General features: G+C 44.0%; 3 protein-coding genes and 1 pseudogene across 4 annotated transcripts; all 4 read right to left on the bottom strand.

Moving 5' to 3' along the window:
* Positions 1 to 3,661: 3,661 nt before the first annotated feature.
* LOC310691568 (olfactory receptor 10A7-like) lies at positions 3,662 to 4,620 on the bottom strand (annotated as a pseudogene). Its single transcript has 2 exons — positions 4,603 to 4,620; positions 3,662 to 4,289 (listed from the first exon to the last, which is right to left on the bottom strand). The product of its transcript is annotated as an olfactory receptor 10A7-like (transcript).
* A 300-nt stretch (positions 4,621 to 4,920) lies between these two features.
* On the bottom strand, positions 4,921 to 5,856 carry LOC310691567 (olfactory receptor 11A1-like; the record flags this gene model as incomplete). The annotated part of the gene is made up of 1 exon (XM_083471428.1): positions 4,921 to 5,856. Exon 1 carries the CDS (start codon positions 5,755 to 5,757, stop codon positions 4,921 to 4,923), a length of 837 nt encoding a protein of 278 aa, XP_083327554.1. The 5' UTR covers positions 5,758 to 5,856.
* Positions 5,857 to 11,952: 6,096 nt separating this feature from the next.
* LOC310691566 (olfactory receptor 10A4-like) lies at positions 11,953 to 12,891 on the bottom strand (the record flags this gene model as incomplete). The annotated part of the gene is made up of 1 exon (XM_083471427.1): positions 11,953 to 12,891. The coding sequence occupies one exon, from the start codon at positions 12,889 to 12,891 to the stop codon at positions 11,953 to 11,955; it is 939 nt and encodes a 312-aa protein (XP_083327553.1).
* A 6,353-nt stretch (positions 12,892 to 19,244) lies between these two features.
* Positions 19,245 to 20,192, bottom strand: LOC310691565 (olfactory receptor 13G1-like; the record flags this gene model as incomplete). The annotated part of the gene is made up of 1 exon (XM_083471426.1): positions 19,245 to 20,192. The coding sequence occupies one exon, from the start codon at positions 20,190 to 20,192 to the stop codon at positions 19,245 to 19,247; it is 948 nt and encodes a 315-aa protein (XP_083327552.1).
* Positions 20,193 to 21,679: the final 1,487 nt, after the last annotated feature.

The following is a 21,679-nucleotide window of genomic DNA, read 5'->3' as shown; positions in this document are numbered from 1 at the left end:
GCTTTGTGCCAATTTCTTGTGCATCAGATCTGTATAGTGAATTATGTTACACAGAATTACATTAATACACTAGGTAAAAAGGTAAAAGGTAAAGGACCCCTGGACGGTTAAGTCCAGTCAAAGGTGACTATGGGGTTGCGGCGCTCATCTCGCTTTCAGGTTGAGGGAGCTGGCGTTTGGTCGCAGACAGCTTTCTGGGTCATGTGGCCAGCATGACTAAACCGCTTCTGGCGCAACGGAACACCATGACAGAAACCAGAGTGCATGGAAACACAATTTACCTTCCTACCACAGCAGTACCTATTTATCTACTTGCACTGGCGTGCTTTCGAACTGCTAGGTTGGCAGGAGCTGGGACAGAGCAACAGGAGCTCCCCCCATTGTGGGGATTTGAACTGCCGACCTTCTGATCCGCAAGCCCAAGAGGCTCAGTGCTTTAGATCACAGCATTACCCACGTCCTATTAATACACTATATGGGGTCCAGTGCATGGTGTAAACCCAGTTTTTAATTTTGACCCCCACTCCACATAGAGACTGGCGCGCCTGGACCGGGGAAACTGGCACGAGCGGGTCGCCGAATACTTGTTTGTGCAACACATCACCCCTCATGCGGCCACAGGGCGGAGTCCTGTTGAACTGCTTATGGGCCGCCGCCTCAGGTCACCGCTCAACCGGCTGCACCCGGACTTTGCTGTGGCCGAACCCCCAGGCTGTGCCAACACGCTATGGTCATTTGTTCCAGGAAACCAGGTCTTTGCCCGGAACTATGTGGGGGACATTCCTTGGGTGCCAGCCACAGTAGTGGGAGTCACTGGACCTCGCTCGTACCAGGTGGCACTCGAAGACGGACGCTTGTGGCGCCGGCACATAGAGCAGCTTAGGCGCAGGGTTGGGGACTTGGACACTACCGTGGTGCCCCCAACTGCGCTTGTGGCTCCAGAAGAGACACTTACAGATGGTGAGGCTCCACCTACACCTCCCTCGCAAACTGCCAGCATGGAGCCGAACCAAGCCGCTTCAGAGGGTCTGCCAGACTTACCACATACTCAGACCACTCCACTTGCGGAGGCTCCACCCACAGCAGTGGATCCAGGGGATTTGGTTTCAACGCCACCTAGGGTTGCACCACAGCCTCAGCAAGAATTGTGTGGCCCCCCGGACTTGGCTACCAGTCCCCGGTGGTCTGGCAGAGTTTCCAAGCACCCAACTTATTTAAAGGACTATGTTGTTGGACATGTATCACTGTTGGTCTAAGTATGGGAAATGTAACCGATATGTTTTTGTGCCTAATTGAACCATTACGTGTAGTGCTGTATATAAGGAAACCATTACGATTGTAACTAACACCTTCTCTCGGTGGGGAGGGGTGTTATGTACTGAAGTTCTCACCCTGGGCCAGCAGGGGGATACTGTAGATAGTTTTCACTCAGGTCCACGTTTTAGGTGGGAAACCCTGGGTTGTTGTTGCTACAATGTTGACAGCCGGGTGCCTATAAAAGCAGGCCGGCTGAGCTGTTTGCTGTTCAGTTTCTGTTCCAGCTTACAAAATAAAGAGCTGCTTTGGAGAAATCGCTGTGTAGTCTGCCATGTCTACCCACTATTCAACAGAGACAGAGACTTTTCTCCTGTATTTCTGCACTTGAAGTGAAGTATGCAACTCAATAAATGAATGTTCTCTCTCTTTTAAGCCCAAGTGCTTTCAATTTGCATGTTTATCTTGAACTAAGCTATGCGAGGCCTTATTTGGTGAACATTTGGACCAGTGAATATTTCTTTTTTTAAACGTTAGGTTTTTTTTTACTGACACCCTGCTGAGTGTCATATTTATTTTATGTTTTTTAAAAAATCAATTAATATTATTGATTAAAAAGATGCACAAACGATGGGTTGTGTGCTTTACTATTAAGCGCAAGCCCATTATTCATTAAAAGGATTTTTTTCACTTCCGGACTTCAATATATTTAAGGTTCTTGTACAAGATGATTCATCTGCTGTTGTGAATCCTCAACACTGGATAGCTGGAAGTGTTCCACTTCTGAAACACAAAAGTTGCAATTTTAGTTGACTTGAACACTCAGCTTCCACAAGTGTTCATCATTATATTATTTATTCCTTTGGAAGAGATAAAAGGGGTGGGTGGGTATTTGAAGAGACAATAGATGAGAAAAAAAAGTTACATGTGTTGTGTTTAGAAGTCCTTTACTTTAGCAGCCCATCTTCACATCCTGTGTCTACTGGTTCCATGGAAACAATAATAAAGATAATTAATAATGCTGGCCTGGCTGGTACATATTGTCTTTGGCTTGATAGGGCTTACATGAGCAGTTTTCTTTACTTTCTTTGTTAAAAGAATTCATATATACTGCCTTTCAGTTCGGAAAGAAATACCAAGGCGATTCACCAACAAAACAACAACAGCAACAAAACCAACGCAATAAAATAACATTCAAGTGTGAGTCACAACAACCAGGAACAGCAGGAATCGGTATAAGGAAACTGCCCAGGTAAACAGGTACAAATTTAAATTCTATCAGAAGCAATCCACAGCTGCAGCCTGCCTGAGGTCCTTGGGGGCATCATTCCACAAGGTAGAGGCCACCACAGGTTTAAAGCATGGTGGAGAACTTGTGCTCAATGTACCAAATGTGGTTCTTGGGACTCTCCCCAGTACACAGCCCTCACTGGCCCTGTGACACTCTCTCCTTGGGTGCTTTTGCCTGGCTGAAATGTGTCCTTGAACTGTGAAAATGGCTCTTCTTGCCTGGACGAAGAGAAGCATTTGCATGGGGTGGTGTAGAACCTTCTTTGTGTCTGAAATGCAGTCTGTGGCACAAAGGTACTCAGCTCCTCTATTGCTCCACCTGCCTTTGCTTCTGGCCCCACCCATCATTGGCACACGGCTTCTAGAATGCTGCCCAAAAGTGAATTTGGCTGTTGGGCTGAAGAAGTTTCCCCACCCTTGGTTTTAGAATCTCTGTATGTGACATATCCTTGTACTGTGGTACCTCGGGTTACATACGGTTCAGGTTACAGACTCCGCTAACCCAGAAATAGTACCTCGGGTTAAGAACTTTGCTTCAGGATGAGAACAGAAATCGTGCGGCACAGCAGCAGTGGGAGGCCCTATTAGCTAAAGTGGTGTCTCAGGTTAAGAACAGTTTAAGGTTAAGAACGGACCTCTGGAACGAATTAAGTACGTAACCAGAGGTACCACTGTACAGTTTAATGTTGTCTGGAAGGCACAAGTTCCAAATCTCTACTCTAAGATGACTATTACCACCAGTCCAGGGTCTGGGGTATATCTTCTCATGTGTACAATGCAGAGACCTTTTCCCAGCATTTGAACCCTGAATTACCAATGTTTTGTTCAACTTCCCATACTGCTGAAGTAACTTGAGAAGTACCACAATCACCCTAACAGCCTTCCCTGATTTGGTACCTTCCACATGTTTTGGACTCCAACTCCCATCAAGCCTATCCAGCATGGCCAGTGGTTAGGGATGATGGTAACTGTAGTTTTATATTGTGAATCACTCTGAGATCTATGGGTATAGGGTGGTATACAAATAATAATAATAATAATAATAATAATAATAATAATAATAATAATAATAATATAGTTCAAATCATCAGGAGGACTCCAGATTGGCAAAGATGTCCTAATTCATGCCAAGATTATGAAACACAAGTTTCTTGAAGGTCCCTTTTACTTCTTTGTTCCGTAGGCTGTATATGATAGGATTAAACATTGGCGTACATGACAGATATTGCCTTATGGAAGCCTGGGGACTGATTTTTTGTAGGTATCACATACATGATCATGATGGTCCCATAATATAAGCTCACCACTAAGAGGTGGGAAGCACATGTTGAAAAGGCCTTTTGTCTCCCTGTGGAGGAGGCAATTCTCAAAATGGCTGACAGGATGTAAACATACGAGACGATGATGAACACCAAGGGCCCTATAGTCACAATGGAGCAGGAGATAAGGACAGTCATCTCTGCCAGGATGCTTTTTCTGCAGGAGAGTTTGGTTAACTGATCCATATCACAAATAAAATGGTCAATTTCATTGGGACCACAAAAAAGCATTGTGGACACTGTCCCAAGAGCTAGGGAAGACACCGAGAAGCCAGTTAACCAGGAAGCAATTGCTAGCTAGAGGCAGACCTTGAAGTTCATGATGGTCCTGTAGCTAAGCGGTTTGCATATGGCTAAGTAGCGATCAAATGCCATGACTGCGAGGAGTAAGCATTTGTTGCAAGTCAAACCGCTGTATAGTAAGAACTGTGTGAGGCATCCATGGAGAAACAGAATTTTGAGATGCAGGTGAATTAAACTCCAGCTTCATAATGTTTTGCCAAAAGCTGGCCCTTCCAAAGGAATATGATATCTTTTAAAGAAGGGGTCAGGGGGGAGATTTTCAGCCAAAGGGCTGCATTCCACTGTGGGCAACCTTCCAGGGGCCAGATGCAAGTGATAGGCAGGTCAAGAGATGAAAGTGATCTGCGTAATGGATATGAATCTCATCTTTGTACTGTCAGTGGCATTCCAGTCACACAAGACACAAAGGTTTCTTCTATACACATGCACACCACACTTCAGCCAGCATTATCATTACACTTCAAGGTCACATTCTGGCCAGGGAAAAGTGCTTGAGAGGGTTCAAACATGGGAACCTGAGCCAAGTGGCCTGGGGAGGGATGTATGGCCTGGGGAAAGCACTGAAGGCCATATGGAGGTGCCTGAGATCCATGACTCCTCTCTTCAAGACAAATACAAGCGTTGTATCTAGTGCTGGTCCAACTCAAAGTAGAGCCATTGTGGTCAGTGGACAAGAAAAACTTTGGTTCCTTCATTTCAATGGGTCTGCTCTGAGTAGGACTTAGGTGGCCACAGTCCTAAGTAGCCAGACGTCTTAAGCTACAGTTCTGTAAATGAGTAATTTAAGAAGCACTTTATTCAAAGCATTCTGCACCTCCCTGTTTCTCAGGCTATATATAAGGGGATTGAGCAATGGGGTCAGGACTATGTAGAAGAGAGAAAAGACCTTGTTCCAATCTCGCATTGCATCTGTTCTTGGTAACAGGTAGACAATAATGATCGTGCCATAGAAGATGGACACTACCATGAGGTGAGAGGAGCAGGTAGAGAAGGCCTTTTGCTTTCCAACAGTGGACGGGATTCTCAGAATGGCTCGTATGATAGAACTGTAGGAAGCCAGAGTTAAAACAAAGGGTGGCAGGGAACAAAGGCCTGCCAGAAGAGTAGTTACCAGCTCCATCATGTGGGTGTCGCTGCAAGACAGCTTCAACAATGGGCTGTAGTCACAAAAGAAATGGTCAATTGTGTTGGGACCGCAGAAGGTTAATTGCTGGGTTAAACATATTGTTAGGTTAATAACCAGCAAACTGCTTACCCAAGCCCCTGCCACTAGCTGAACGCAAGTTTTGCCATCCATAACAATCACATAGAGCAACGGCTTGCATATTGCCACATACCTATCATAAGACATGGCAGCCAAGAGATAACACTCTGCAACTACCAGGAAACCAAAAAAATAAAACTGTGTCATGCAGCCTGCCACAGAAATGACTTTGCCCTGGTAGAGGACGAGGCCAGCTAGCATCTTGGGCATAATGTTGGAACTGTAGCAGATCTCTAAGCAAGACAGATTTCCCAAGAAGAAGTACATGGGTGTGTGAAGGTTGTGGTCCGATACCACCAGTACAACGAGGAGGATGTTGCCCACCATGGTCACAATGTAGATCACTAGGAAGATGAAGAAGAAGAGGAGATCCAGACGACCCAAATTCCCAAATCCCAGCAAGAGAAATTCAGTAATGATTGTATGGTTTCCGAAGTCTGTTGGATTCATGGTGGTAGCTTGAACCTAGAAAGATCATGTGAACATATGAATGTAACCTAGACCAGGGGCAAAGAACCTGTAACTCTCTGAATACTCCTGAACTACAACTCTTATCAGCCCTGACAATTGGCCAAGTTTTTTGAGGCTGATGGGAGTTGGAGTCCAACAGCACCTAAAAGGTGATGGACTCCCCAGCACAGCCTTAAACTATCAGTCCATCTAGCCCGGTATTATTGACTCTGACAGTGGACTTCTAAGGTCTCAGGTACATGCCTTTCCAGCTATCTTACCAGCAATCATTTGTAACTGGTGATACCAGTTATTGAACCCATAGCCTTCTGTATGCAATGCATGGATTCTACAAGGATTCTGCACACAAAAATGGTGGTCCTTGTCTATCAAATACATGACACCTTTAAGAGAATGAGTGTGGGGCTGGAGAGGAGAGAATGAATGAATGAAGCTCTCTCTTGCAAGCCTTCAGCTATACATAGGACTGTGTACCTTTCTCAACCTGTGGGTCCCCAGATGTTGTTGGATTACAACTCCCATCACCCCTAGCTAGCAAGGCCAGAGCTCAGGGATGATGGGAATTGTAGTCCAACAACATCTGGGGACCCGCAGGTTGAGAACTGCTGGTGTACATGGTTCAACACTTGCATTGCATAGGCTCTGACTGCATATCAAAGGAATGAGTAAGTGGGTTAACATAAATAGAATTATTCAAGGTCGGTGTCCTAGAGTGGGGACTGGCAACAAAATGTGCTCATGTTCAGAATCATTCCATTGGCCAACCCACCTGGTTTTCCATCCCCCACCCCTGGTCCAACAATACTCCATGGTCACAGAGCATTCACAGTCTTAATTAGACTATTTGCAATGGTCCCTACTTGGGTTTTTTCCTAAAAATAAATAAATTGTAGCTTTAGAAAAACCTTGAGGCTCCCCTGAGCCTCCTGATACCTCCCTCTTATGTGCAGATGGTATAATTTTGGCTACATAAGGACAAGTGCTCAGCAAAATGAGAGCGCTATTTGTATATATGATGAATTTTAGCATTGTTTCTGCTTTGTTTGTTTTTGTAAATAAGGAGGAAGTAGCTAGTCCTCAAGGTGCATACCTGGTAAGCTACTGAAAGGGGGCTGAGCTTCGGGGGTCAGGGTTTCGTATGAACATATGAGGCTACCTGTTACAGAATCAAACTGTTAGTCCATCTAGTATTGTCCACAGGCTCTCTGAGAACTCAGGCAAACTCCACAACATCTGCTACCTGACATCAGGTTCCAAGCAGGCAGGAGCACGTGAGAAGAGTATGAAGACTGGAGAAGAGGAGGTTAAGGGGTGATATGATAGAAATGTTCAAATATATAAAAGGATGTCACATAGAGGAGGGAGAAAGGTTGTTTTCTGCTCCAGAGAAGCGGACACGGAGCAATGGATCCAAACTACAAGAAAGAAGATTCCACCTAAACATTAGGAAGAACTTCCTGACAGTAAGAGCTGTTCGACAGTGGAATTTTCTGCCAAGGAGTGTGGTGGAGTCTCCTACTTTGGAGGTCTTTAAGCAGAGGCTTGACAACCATATGTCAGGAGTGCTCTGATGGTGTTTCCTGCTTGGCAGGGGGTTGGACTCGATGGCCCTTGTGGTCTCTTCCAACTCTATGATTCTATGATTCTATGATTCTAAGACCAGGGACATTCCTCTAGGTGAGATAGAGAGGCCTCCTGGAGAGCTACATTCATCCCCTAGGCCTGAGGTTCTCCTCCCCTGCTCCATACCTGACTGAGACACTCAACCCTCCCCATAACCTACCCATAAATTATCAAGCAGCCACAAATGCATTTGCTTAACAGAGGATGCAGAATTCAACCTTACTTGCTGTGGAAGAATGCCCAGCCCTGATCACAAGACTGGAGGCAAAAGAACCCTTAACTTGGAAGACAGGAACACCCAAAAGTCAGATCACACAATGCGGTCTGCTCTATGCCACAGTTTGTTCCATTTCATCAGGATCCTCTTTCACCCTTGACCCTTCATTCATCACATATGCCCTTCCTTTCAAGGAAAGTCTACAGCTGTGTCCTTCCCAGTCCTGGATCCCAACTCATTCTGCATTCTCTTCTCAAGCCACACAAACACCGTTCTCACAGCATTCTGAGCCACACATATGGAGCCAGTGTGGTGTAGTGCTGGGCTAGGACCTGAGAGCCCAGGGTTCAAATCCTCATTCAGCTGTTACACTCACTGGTGACCTTAGGCCAGTCACCATCTCTCGGTCTAACCTACCACACAGAATTGTTGACAGGATAATATGGAGAGAGGAAGAACCATGAACACCACCTTGAGCTCCTTGGAGAACAGGTGGGATATATATTCTCTCTCTCTCTCTCTCTCTCTCTCTCTCTCTCTCTCTCTCTCACACACACACACACACACACACACACACACACACACACAGTGCTTGTTCAACAACTGTCACTTCTGAAAGGAGGATCTTAATATGGTTGATGTTTGGATCTTGGAGTGTAGGGGGAGAAACTCACCCACATCAGAGTTGTTTTCCCATGTCTTTGCCTGATGTGCTTGACTTCAGCTCATATCTCAAGATCTTAACCATTACACAAGAAAACGAAAAGCATGTGTGGGGGGTTGGAGGTTCTTAGTTGTCTTTTCCTGCTGAGATGTACTTTGTGGAGAAGAACTGAAGATGAATAGCATCAGAAGTCAAAAAACCACAAATGCCTTAGATAGATGCAGATGGGATGAGAGGCACAGGCGGTGACGAAACAAGGCTGTGCATTTTTCAAAGCCCACCTGATGATTCACTCACAATCAGTAAATATCCATTCCTGCCTGCTTTTGTCACTGGGTTCCTGTGACATTATCTCCTTATGGAGCCATTAGCTATATCTTCCTTCAACGACTTCCTTTCTTGCGCAGTTCTGTCCCTAATTTCCAGATCCTTCACCAGCCTGATCTTTTTGTCTGCTACTATATTCTCCAGGGTGCAATTTTCATCCTTCTGGTTTTAGAAGTGTGGCTCTCGTTTACTGCCAAAGGACTTCTCCAAGCTTCGCCAATCTTCTTTAGGCTTCATTCTCCTTATTGGTCTCAGGAAAGGGAAACTATTTGTATTTCTTCCCCTCAAGCAATTCCTCCTTCTGACTCATTATTTCCCTCACTTTCCACAGGGGATACGAAAGCACACTTTAAGGGCATTTCTAGAACACAAGGAGACAAGAACTTCTTTTCGCACAAGGACTATTTGCGTGGCAAGTACCCTCCCTCCTTGTGAAATGAAGACACCAGACACATTATTTAAGGTTAATGGGCGTAAAAGGCCACAACTTTATTGATTACAGGAATTGAAAGGTATTGGCGCCCGAGGATTCCCTCTGCTCTTGCGTGGGGAGGGGGTGGGCCCACAACCCCACCTCCTCTCTAGCTCGGAAGTGGTTTTCCCCTTGTGGGAAACCTTCCCATGACAGCAGTGGCAAGAGGTGAAAAATAGGCAGAGCAACTGATGGGACTTTGAACTTTCTACAGTATGCTGCATTCCAGCAATGCAATTGTCAAAGGTTTAGAATACAAACACATCCATGCACGCAAACAACAGAGATTATCACTGTTCAATAACAAACCTGAGTCTGGAAAAAGCATTCAAAGAGGATGCAGAGTAGGGCCAACCCAAAGTGTGGCCTGGAGGAAAGTCATGGGGATAGTCCAAAGCACAACTAAGGGTACAACAATATGCCAGAGATCTGGAAGACCATGTTGCTTGAGCTCCGAACTTCAATGTCTAAAATCCCTGAGATCACGTTAAGGGTAGCCAAATTCTGTGCGATTGCCATAAAACTTAGGGAACAAGCTGTGCTATCATAATGATTAAGGCCTTAAATGATAATTTTAGGTTCTATGTTGGTGACTAAGTTTTAATTTATATATTTTTAAACTGTTGCTATATCTGTATTGTCCCTGTTATACCTAACTGCAAATTCAAATGTATCTCTCGTGTTTTATGACTTCCTTGATATTGTATGTGGGCTGGAACTGGTCTGTGACCAAAATAATAAAAATTTGTGTTGCCTGAGCAAAGTTCTGTTGAAATAAGAAGCCAGTTATATGTCTTCCTGCCTTGGGGGATCCAGTGGCCTGGAAATAAGGAGTGAGTCTAGGACCTCAGGGTGCATCACTGAGAAGCTGTTACCTGCAGCTCAGTGGCTCACCACATGAGGCAGTATCCACAGATCCCAACAGCTCCTAACCCAGTATTCCCATTGCAGTGGCCTGGCTCCTAGAAGATGAAAAGTTAAATACATAACTGGTCACCGTTTGCAGCAAGACACCAGGACACAGATATTATGTTAATGTTATTGGGCAAATTTTGGCCACAACATTATTGATTCGGACTGTGAGCAGTATTCACTTAGGCATAGAATGGACCCGACTATATGACTCCTGCCCATTGTGCAGGGAGTCCAGTAAGGGTAAACCACCGGAAGGGGGAGCCCTGTCAATGCAGACCAACTCAAGCTCCCACCAGCTGGGCAATGACGTGGCCAGGATCCCCCGGGCAACGTGGGACTTTGTCCCCCTGCCCCCGGAGGAGAGGGGGTGGCCACACAACTCCTCCCCACAGTGAAGTGGAGCGGACTTCCCAGCTGCAGTGCAGAGCCTTCCTGAACTGAGGAATCAACCAATGCCAACGGCATACCCTCTTTGAGTTCGATTTTCCCTAACATGTAGTTATGCTCTAATGCATCATAGGGAATAAATAATACAGGCAAGCCCCAATTTGCATGGGGGTTGTGTTCCTAGCCCCCCGTGCATTGGGAGAGTGCACATAAGCCCTATTCCACACACACCCCGTTCCACCTCTTGTTCTGCTCCCATTCTTCCAAGTCCAAAACGACCTGCATGTTGGTGGTTACATGTCAATTGAACGCATGCAAAATGGTCCCTGCTGTAAAGCAGAGTGGTGCAATGGCTAGAGTGTCAGACTAACACCTGGGAGACCAGGGTTCAAATCCCCAGTCAGCAATGAAGCTCACTGTGTGACTTTGGGCACTATCTCTAACTTAACCCCACAGATTTGTGGGAAATGGAAGAAACATGGGACTCAGCTACACTGGCAAAGAAACATCGCTTTGTATGCGTTGTTTATGCATTCCAACACTGTGACACCGGATGGTGTTGTGGAGTCCCTTTTTTGCTAACCTGATTTCTCATACAAAGTTTGCAACATGTTTAACTGAAATGCTTCCTTGATGTGTCCAGCCATGCATACCAAAGGGATACGAAAGGATGGATATAAATGTAATTAACAAAAACCAACCAGCAAGGAAGTATCAACCACCCACTCCTAAATCCAAGAGAAACTCATAGGACTGGTGTCAGAGGTCAGCATCACTGGGCTTCTTCTGAGACCCACACTCCAGAGGGAAGAGGCACTGCTAACCCTTGTTGCTCACTGTCACTTCCTGGTCACCATCACTCTGCAAGCAGTGACACTAGTGAAGCAATAGGGCAGCAACCTCCACTTGCCTTATGCTGCTTCTGGGTGGTTGTGTGGCTGGAGGTGAGAGGAGGCAAGTGAGTAGGCAATGAGGATATCAGTGAGTGAGAGAGGGATCCATCCAGAGCATCTTCTCCCAGGACTCCCCAAAGCCTGGAGTCATCGCTGGCAACCACGGGGAGATGGAGGAAAGGGAACAAAGAGGCATTGCAACTCACCCACCCACCCAGCATTATTATTTAACCACCCTCTATGCTGAACCTCAAGCACATGACAAAGATCTCCTTATTCCAGCAGGTGTTTTAAGGAAATGTTCAGGCACCTGTTCAGTTTTATTGGTTTATTCTGTGTGATTTATTTTATGTACACCCCTTACAGATGCTAATGATTAGGTAGCATATAAATGCCTTAAATGTTATTGCTATTCTTATCATCTCAATTTCTTACCTGTCCTTCACTATAAAGTCCCTGGGCAGGTTATAACAATGTAAAAATACAGTATCAATGGATTCCTGCTGAAGTGCAACAGATAAATGGAACTGGTTTGATACAGCTAGATTATTATCTAAGGAAGACCTTCCTTCCTTGCTATTGATTTCTTGAAAGCAGCTTTTATCTCTTTGTTCCTCAGGCTGTAAATAATTGGGTTGAATGATGGTGTCACTACTGTGTAGAGGAGAGAGAGGATCCTGTCGCTGTCTAAGGAATAGACTGATTTGGGTCGAACGTAGGTGAAAGTGACAGTTCTGTAGAAAAGAGAAACGACAATGAGGTGTGAGGAGCAGGTGGAGAAGGCTTTGCGCCTGTTCTTGGCTGAAGGCATCTTTAGGATGGTGGCGATGATGAGCATGTACGACAACAGGATGAGCAAAAATGGTACCAGGATAAAGAACACAGTTACCGTAGCAACTGCCACTTCATTCTTGAAGGTGTCGGTGGTAGCCAGTCTCAAAACGGGCAGAATGTCACAGAAAAAATGGCTGATTCTGTTAGGGCCACAATAGGGAAGAGTAAATATAGAAATGGACTGGCCCAAAGCCACCAAACTACCAATGGCCCATGAAATAGCAGCCAGCAGAGCACATTCTTTAGGGCTCATAATGCAGGAGTATTGCAGGGGTTTACAGATGGCAACGTAGCGGTCGAATGCCATGACAGAAAGAAGGCAACACTCAGTAATACCAAAGAGAATAAAGAAATACATTTGAATCCCGCAGCCTACAAAGGATATGGTCTGATTCTCTGACAGTAAATGTTCAAGCGTCTTCGGGATGATGGATGTGGTGTAGCCGATTTCCAAAAAGGACAAGTTCCGGAGGAAGAAGTACATTGGTGTGTGAAGGGTAGGCTCGGCAACCGTGATGATCAATATCAGGCTGTTCCCAATCAATGCCACCAAGTAGAACATTAGTACCAGCAAAAAAAGGAGAGCTTGCATGCTCTGGAAATCTGAGAAGCCCAAAAATACAATCTCAGTCAAACAGGACTGGTTGCCTCTTCTCATGTCATCATCCAGAGGGATTCCTGGAGACATAACAAGAGCTGCAGATAAAGAGATGAGGGTTAGAATTACGGACAACCCCTGATTTGTGTGGGATTGTGTTCGTGGCCCCTGTGTGCATTGGCGGAATGCACATAAGCCCACCCGCCCTGCTACACCCTGTTCTGCCCCCAGTTCCACCCCACTCTGCCCTCTTCTGGGTCCAGAATGTTGGAGGTCACTCGTCAATTGAATGCTTGCAAAATGGGCACCAGCCTATAATTCAAGTTGCCTTAGGTATGTCAAATAGAAGATTTACATCCTGATTTTTCTGTTTTTACTCAAAGGTAAGTCTTGCTGAGTTCAATGGAACCAATCCCTTGGAAACGTATGCAAGGGGTAACAGTTTTAGTATTTGTGAACAATGCATTTTGTGTGACTTTGCAGTCTTTCAACTAACCTATGATCAACTCTTGTTGGACATAAGAACATAAGAAGAGTCCTGCTGGATCTGACCAAAGGCCCCTCTCATCCAGCATCCGGTTCCCACAGTGACCAGCCAATGGGAAGCCTACAAGTAGGATACGAGCACGGCAGAGCTCTCCCCACTTGTGATTCGCAGCTACTGGTATTTAGAGCCATACCACCCATAAGGCCAGTGTGGAGAGCCTTATCCTCCATGAATTTGTCTGAGACCCTTTGAAAGCCACCCAGGTTACCACACCTTGTGGTAGCGATTTCCATAGCTTAGCAATGCGCTGTGTGAATAAGTATTCCCTTTTGTCCGGATCTCAGGCTTATTTGTCAGAATTGCTCCTTTCAAATTTAAATGTGGTTTCTCTTGTATTCTAGGCACCTTTAAAATAATTTGAACTATACTGATCTATCAGTGCTTGGTTCAGATGGTGAGGAAGACTCCAATGAACTCCAGGTTCACCCCTTTAGTAAGTCTGGGATCACCTAATAAATAATTGATTGAGTAAGGATCCCTGCTGGGGAGTTTTGAGGTCATGCGCTAAAATATTTCATAAACCTAAAGCGTTTTTTTACACCATCTCCTTGAGACAACAATGGAAACTTCCACTAATGTACAGTCACCTCAGGCCTGTAACATGTAACCATGTCCACAAACAAATTATGCAATAGCTACCTACAACATAACAAAAAGCCCCCCACAATACGTTGATCAATTACTTAAATTACTTAAAACAGAATTACTTAAAAACCATATAAACACTATCTCCTTCCTTTTATGAGTGAAGGAACCAGCCAGCCAGCCGACCAAACAACCACACCCTTAGGTGACCTATGGTAAATAGACCTTACATTTCTTTTAGCTTTCTGATAATTTTCAGGTAGATGACAAATGTCCACTGAATCAAAACTGGAACTTCTGCACCATTCATTGGGACGTCTCGATGGCCCTTGTGGTCTCTTCCAACTCTATGATTCTAAGTCCAAGCACTGAAGATTCTTTTGCTGCAATGCCGCTTCAGTTAGTATATATCTGGAGAAGATCTTTCTTCAGATACTTTGTTGGTTGCTGACATCATGGTACTAAGCATGGTTAGAAAAGGGGCTTTTAAATTCCTATTAGGTCCATGGGACCAGAATTCTAAAGGGACCTGGTGGATTTTCTCCTTACAAAGCCATGAGGCAAAGGCATTGTTAATTGAAGTGGGATTTGGTAAACAAATGGCAGGGGGAAGGTTGGGGAAGGAATCCACTGAGTATTTGGTTTCTGAGCAGACATCCTGTCAGCGTGATGATGAACCATACAAAATTGATGGGCAGAGTTCCACCCCCCCATGCTTGGAGCTACAGAAAGTCAATCTTTTGTATTTGAATTCTGTCAGGTCTCCTTTTCACTGCCATGTCTTCAATATTATCCGCTGCTCCCATCACTTAAATTCCAAGGTGTTTAAATAATTGATGACACAGATCTTTTATCTGGCATTTCAGGGAAATATCATTGCAAATGTAATATATGTAAACTAAACAATATAAGCGACATTATAAAAAGAACACAATTTAAAACTTTTAAACACTCAATAACCTTAAGATATCTAGCAATCAGTCCAGTGCACTCATACTGTATCATTGGAATTTGTTAGATTGGTGAGTGTGAGAGATGGGGGCCATATCAGTGGTGGCCCCAAATTGTGGAACTCTCATTCAATTAATATTGGGTTGACACCTTCAGTTATGGCATTTGATAAAGTCATGAAAATGTCTGTCTCTGTAATTTTCTGTCCTTAAAAGAGTTTAGGTCAGATGTGGGGAACCTCAGGCCCAGGGACCCTCTCTGGGCCACCGCCACCCTCCTCCAGCCCTCCCTGATTATGGTCCTACTTCATACCACAACTGTTCTTGCTTGGCTGAAATGTCTCCTTGAGCTCTGACAAAATTTATATGAAAAGGTGAAACTTCTGGGAAAAGGGGCACAACTTATTCTGAAAAGGGGATGGAACCACTTGTCTTTTAGTTTGACATAAAGTAAGTCCTTTATTCTTCTCATATTGGCCACAAGTGGTACAATATTTGCGTAATATGTTCAAACAGCCTGACCCCAAATCAGTGTTTGGGCTCCTGTACTTTCTCAACCATCTTTAAAGGCAGTACTTGTGAGGTGATCCTGTGGGTGGGTATTTCACAGATGGGAACACTGATGTGGGGATTGCAAATTCACAAATGCATGTTTCATTAGACAAGCACTGGCACAACAGAGTTAGGACACATAAGCAGGAGTCATTACTACCATATGGTACTCATAGCTGATAGGCTGCGATCATGCTTACGATTAATACTAATTGTTGGCTTACGATAAAAACTCACTTAAACTTTAACTCAGCTTCACCGTCTGATCATTTTAAATAACAGCATCATTCTAAAACAAAACATTTACCCTCAGTAGCATGGGGAGTTGAGGATGCTGTCTCAGAGTCTTCTGAGAAGGATTGCATTAGTGATTCTCTTCTCCAAGTTGATTTCTGATCTAAAATTGAACACTGGGCTATAGGGACAAAGCTCCAAAGTGATCAATTGAGCACTGTCCTTGTGGAACCAATGGAGAGTTTTAATTAACCCCTAGAGAAATTAAATTGAAGAGATGCAAATAACTTTCTTGCAATTCCAATGCGAGTCTAATGGGTCCTTCTAGGAACTCTCAGCATGCTTTGAAAAATGCAGTTTCTCGAGAGTTCTGGTTGCACAAGGATGGAAGACTGAAGAAACCCCAACTAAAGAATCATGGCAAGAAAAATTGATGGACTATGCAAAACTGGCAAAACTGACATATAAGCTACGGGACAAGGATAACTGTGACTTGGGAACCTTTCACAAAGTATCTGAAGATGCAACAAAGTGAATTGGATTCCTTGGCAGGTTTTGAATAAACATCTACATTTTTTTATTTTTACTGATAATAATCAGCTAAACAGTTTGAGGATCTATACAACTTTGTAACATGCAGAAAATAGCAATATTAGAGAAACCAAAGACTGGAACTGAGGGAAGTCGGGAGGTGGGGTGGGGGTGGGGTCCTGGGGGGGAGGGGGGAGGGAGGGAAAATGGGGGGGGGGAAATAAGGATATGTTTTTGGATAATATGTCTTGTTATAACTTTGAATATTTTTTTTTAAAAAAGAAAACAAAGAACCTATATCAAGGAAGTCGGAAGTTGATGGAACATTTTTGTGAATTTGTAATGTATTGTTCTATTGTTTTTTTGTTTGTAAGGAAGGTATTGTGCTTCTTTTGTTTTGTTTTTTCAAGCTTTTGTTGTATGTGTAAGTGTTGATTTTAAACCAATAAAGATTAACAAATAAAATTAAAAAAAATAAAAATAAAAATGCCATTTCCAGCAAGAATTCCCACATGGAAATGACAAAGGAGGAGAATGAATGTCACTGATTTAAACTAGGCAAGGGAAGAATTGGACATATTCTGTGTAGGGCAGGGGAATAGTTTTCAGATCCAAGGTTACATTCCTTCCCAAGCAACCTTCCAGGGCCTACATGCCAGTTGTGGGTAAAAGTGGGTGGAGCAATGATTGTAAATTTTACCTTTGGACAGCGCGCTGGTTACGATGAATACTCTTACATGCCTTTCTATCATCCATCCAGGGAAGCAAGGAGCTTTGTCAAAATAGAAAGACACATTCCAGCCAGGCAAGCACACCCAATGAGGGTGAAAAAAAGGGCTGGTGAGTGATGTGGTCTGGGATAGAGGATGTAGCTGCAGAGGAGGTATAGCTTGGGAAAACTCTAAGATAGAGAAGACTGGGGGATCCTATTTGGACCCTACAGCTGAGGTTTATGTGTGTAGGTGAGGGTGTGGTGGCACAAAGTTTGCATTTCATTCATTGTGCAAGTTGTAGTGTGGTTGCTTCATTTAGAAAATCTATTAAGTTAACGAATGTAAGCGAATCATCATCATCGGCTGTGTCCAATGCTAGTCAGAGTAGACCTACTGAAATTAAGGGACATAGACAACTTAGGTTCATTAATTTAAATGATGAGAAGTGACCTTCACTTGAGCGAACCAGCATGCCAAATATGAAGGTTAAACTGTGACTCTTCCAGGGCAGCTCTCCATGGTGCTGAACTTCAGTGTTTGACTTCAGTCCACTGCAGGTTGAAGTTTGTGTTGACCAACCAAATTCCCACCAATAATGTGTGTGTTGTGTGAGTGCACGCGCAAAAAACAGGGGCCTGCAGAAACCTATGTAGAAAGTAGTGCATGACGCAATTAGTAACCCAGATCCAGAGCCAGTGTTTATGACACGCCAATGGGATCTAGTGTTCTGGTTAAAATTCTTGAAGTGGTGCTAATGACATGTATTCTGTTCTTTGCTGATGTGATGTGTGCTGCATTTGCACATTAAAGCACTATCTAAATGAGAAAAATAGCAGATGTAGTGAAAGAAAGGTGCTTGCATAAAAGGGGTTATCATAAAAGAATGATGGGGGGAAATAGGAGAGGCTGAAGGCAAGGGGTGATATGGGGAGAGTTATTAGTGTGGTTTTCCTGTTTCTTTCGTGTCCACCCAGCTTCAACAATCTTCTGGCCACCTTTATCTCTCTGTCAAGGTCTCTCTCTCCACCATATACTTTTTGACAGCTGTATCTTCTGGAGTTCTACAACTGCCACATCACCATGCATCGCTGTTTATTTATGTTTTTAATGAATCATGTAAATATATGCATTTACCAAGGATGGTCACTGGAGGCAGCAAAGGTGCCTCTGGGTGCTCCATGGTGAGAGCAGGGAGCTCTAAGGGAAGAGTGTGTGTAATTTTGCCTCACCATGTAGTGTGAGCTTAAGTTGGGGAGATGACAGCAGGTTTGACTGCTACTGCTCCCTTTAAACATACAACAACAACAGCAACAACAACTTTTTATTTCTTATACCCCACCCATCTGACTGGGTTGCCCCAGCCACTCTGGGCAGCTTCCAACAAAAACACAGGAAACCACTCAACAACAACAAGAACACCAAACATTAAAAGCTACACTCTTGCATATCTGGTTGGTAGGGACTGTTATCTTTCTTGTATTACTACATTTTGGAACTACTAGTACTTATTATGGTCCACATATATTAGTTGTTTTCATTTATGCTATTGTTTTAAGAGGTTGTTTCATTCAAGTGTTTTGCACTTCTATAAAATGTGGAATAATAATATTGTTTTGTATTTTTCGATGATGCTTTTATGATCATGCAAATCATCCAGAGGTTTCTTTGAAATATAGAACGGTATATAAAGTTATCTGCCTGCCTACCTAATTAACTAAATACATACATAACAGTAAATGAGCCAGCTCTGTGTTGAGCTGTGTTGAAGGTTACTTAGTAAGCAGGGATGTAGGGAAATTGCACCCTGCCTACTAAGTAAATTGCACAGCCATGTTCTAATAAACATTGAAGCTTAGTTTATGGATACAAATTTACAGGGAGCTGCTCTCTATTGTAACCAGTTGGGCCTTTCCCTAGGCATCAGTCACATTGGCCAAATGGATCTCCCTCAGGAAGACACTGCTGTGTCTGCGTTTTATATCCCTTGGTTATGTAGTATGACCAATCATAGTATTATTTATACTGCACACTTAGGGATATTCCTACAGCAACCCCCCAACTCTAGTTTTGATACTTTCCCAATTAGTATCGGGAAGGGCTGTGGCTCATACCAAAGATCCCAGGTTCAACTTTACAATTCTATTTAGATATTACTTTTTTTAACTACAAGCTGCTTCAGGCAATGTACTTGGCTCTCACAACCTTATCCAATGTGATAGGTTTAGATGAGAGAAAACACCCAGAAGCTGAGTGAGACTTTAAAGCCAAGTCTCTCTCAGTCAAAGTCCAGCACTCAAACCACTACCCAACACTAACTCTTAGCAGAGTTCTACTAGTGAGCTTCTTCAGTGCCTCTTTAACTTCTTTATTTCTCAAGGAATATATGACAGGATTGAGCACAGGAGTCACCACTGAATAAAGGATAGCGATAACCTTGTCTTCTTCTTGGGATGCGGTTGAGGTAGGCCTGATGTATGTGTAGATGATGGTGGAAAAGTAGAAGCTGACAACAAGGAGGTGAGAAGAGCAAGTGGAGAAGGCTTTCTTCTTCCCTTCAGTAGACTGAATTCTAAAGATGGTTGTCAGAATCAACAAATATGATGTTAACGTCAGCAAACAGCTACCCATGGAGAAGACCGCATCAGCTACATAAGCCATGGCTTCATTGAGGCTGATGTCTGAGCAAGACAACATCAGCAAAGGAGGCAAGTTACAGAAGAAGTGGTTGATGATGTTGGAGTCGCAGAAGGAAAGGCGAAGCACAAGCCCCGTGTGAACGGCAGAATTGATCATCCCCGCCACCCACACTCCAGCCACCACCCCGATGTACACTTCCCTCCTCATGATGACTGTGTACTGCAAAGGATGGCAGATGGCGATGAAGCGATCAAAGGCCATAAAGGAAAGCAGCAATATCTCTGTTCCCAGAGCCCACAAGAAAAAGTAGACCTGGGCTATGCAGCCGGAAAATGAGATGGTCTTCCTGGAGGCCAAAGTAGTCTGGAGCATCTTGGGAATTGTCACCGAGATACAAAACATGTTTGCTATGGACAAATGGATGAGCAGGAAATACATGGGGGTGTGGAGTTTGCGGCAAGTGCTTAAAGTGAAGATGAAGAGGAAGTTGGCTGACAAAGCAGTTGCATAGATTAAAGTGAACCCCCAAAATATGATTTTCTGATGTTCAGGGGAGCTGGATAAGCCAAGCAAAATAAAATCTTGAACTGCTGACTGGTTATTCAGTTCCATGTGTCTGATAGTGCTGACTTGTCCAGATGAATAAATTTATTGGGACTTAACCTCAGGTCAAATTCATGAAGACAAATTCATAGAGGATGAAGCATGATCTGGAACCCCCAGGTTCAGAAACAGGACATTTTTCAGTATATTCACACATCTCCGGTGGGATCGGCAGGAAATAAGAAATAGGTCACACAAAATTACATGCCTGTCAACTGTTGCAAGGCAGTCAAAAACTGCTGACAAAGACAAATAGAAGCCTTTGAGGTGTGAATTTAGCAGTCTCTTGCAGCCTCCAGCCACTCCACACCCCTTACCCTGTTAGGCTGTAAGTCAGGGATGGGGAACCTGTGGCTCTCCACGTATTGCTGGACTACAGCTCCCATCATTGCTGATCATTGGCTACACTGGCTGGGAATGATGGGAGATGAAGTCCAACAGCACATGGAGGGCCACATATTTCCTTCCCATTCCTGCCAAAAGTTTTGCGGAAACCTATACTCCAGGCATGTCTCATAGTAAGTTGGTAAGGTGGGTGTCACATAAGTAACAGTTTAGGACAGGGTTTCCCAAACTTGGATTTCGAGCTGTTTTTGGGCTGCAGTTCCCATTATCCCTGACTAGCTAGTGATGGTGGGAGTTGTAGTCCATAAACAACTGGAGTCCCAAATTTGGGAAACCCTGGTTTAGGACTACTATTGACCCACAGCTGATTCTGAGCTCTGGCCAAGGCTATCAACTTATTTTATAGCATGTCAACAGTATCTGGTCTTTGACACCTACTTCTTCTTACTTATGAGTAAAAACACATGCCAGTTTGAATTGCATACGCTGATCATGTGGACAAAGCCTTTCCCATTATAATAAAGAAAACATCTGCACCAGAATCTTCTGCTCTAAGTTTAAAATTAGCTCACCTGGAAGCAGCAGCAGGATTCAAATGCTCCACATACCTGAAGATGTGAGGCAAAATGAAACTTGTCTCATTGATGATGATCCCCACCCCATTCTGCTAAGCCAGAGAAGAATGGAAGAATCAAATGGAGACACTAACAGCAAACATAAATAGTGAGTGAATGTGCAGTGTTGGTGCCATAGGGACAAAACCCCCAGAGGCAGTCAAATTAGGAATTAGGAATAGTCTAAGGATGTAAGGCTGCCAGCCCATTCCCCACAGTCCCACTCCCCACAGTCATCAATGTAGTCCAAAAAATATTTAAAAACATATTTCGAGGTCTCTCCAAAGTTAAGAACCTCCTCAGCTCCAGACTCCCCTTGGCCCACTCCAACTTCAATCTTCAATGACAGCAGCTTATGCTCCTGTAGGGCCTCGGGTCTCTCCATTTGTATTATTTGAGGTGCAACCGCAACCTCCTCCATTATCTTCTGTACTTGCCCAATCAGTACAGGTTCCTGAGTTGGTCCCTGAATAGTTTCTGTATCAATATTCCCTGTTTGTCCACAGTTATTAACCACAACAGTCATCAAATCCATTT

The sequence above is a fragment of the Podarcis liolepis genome (assembly GCF_965112155.1).
Source record: "Podarcis liolepis genome assembly, chromosome: 13".
In the NCBI taxonomy this organism is placed as follows: domain Eukaryota; kingdom Metazoa; phylum Chordata; class Lepidosauria; order Squamata; family Lacertidae; genus Podarcis; species Podarcis liolepis.
Note: the sequence above shows the minus strand (reverse complement) of the source record. Positions and strands in the feature narration are given on the sequence as shown.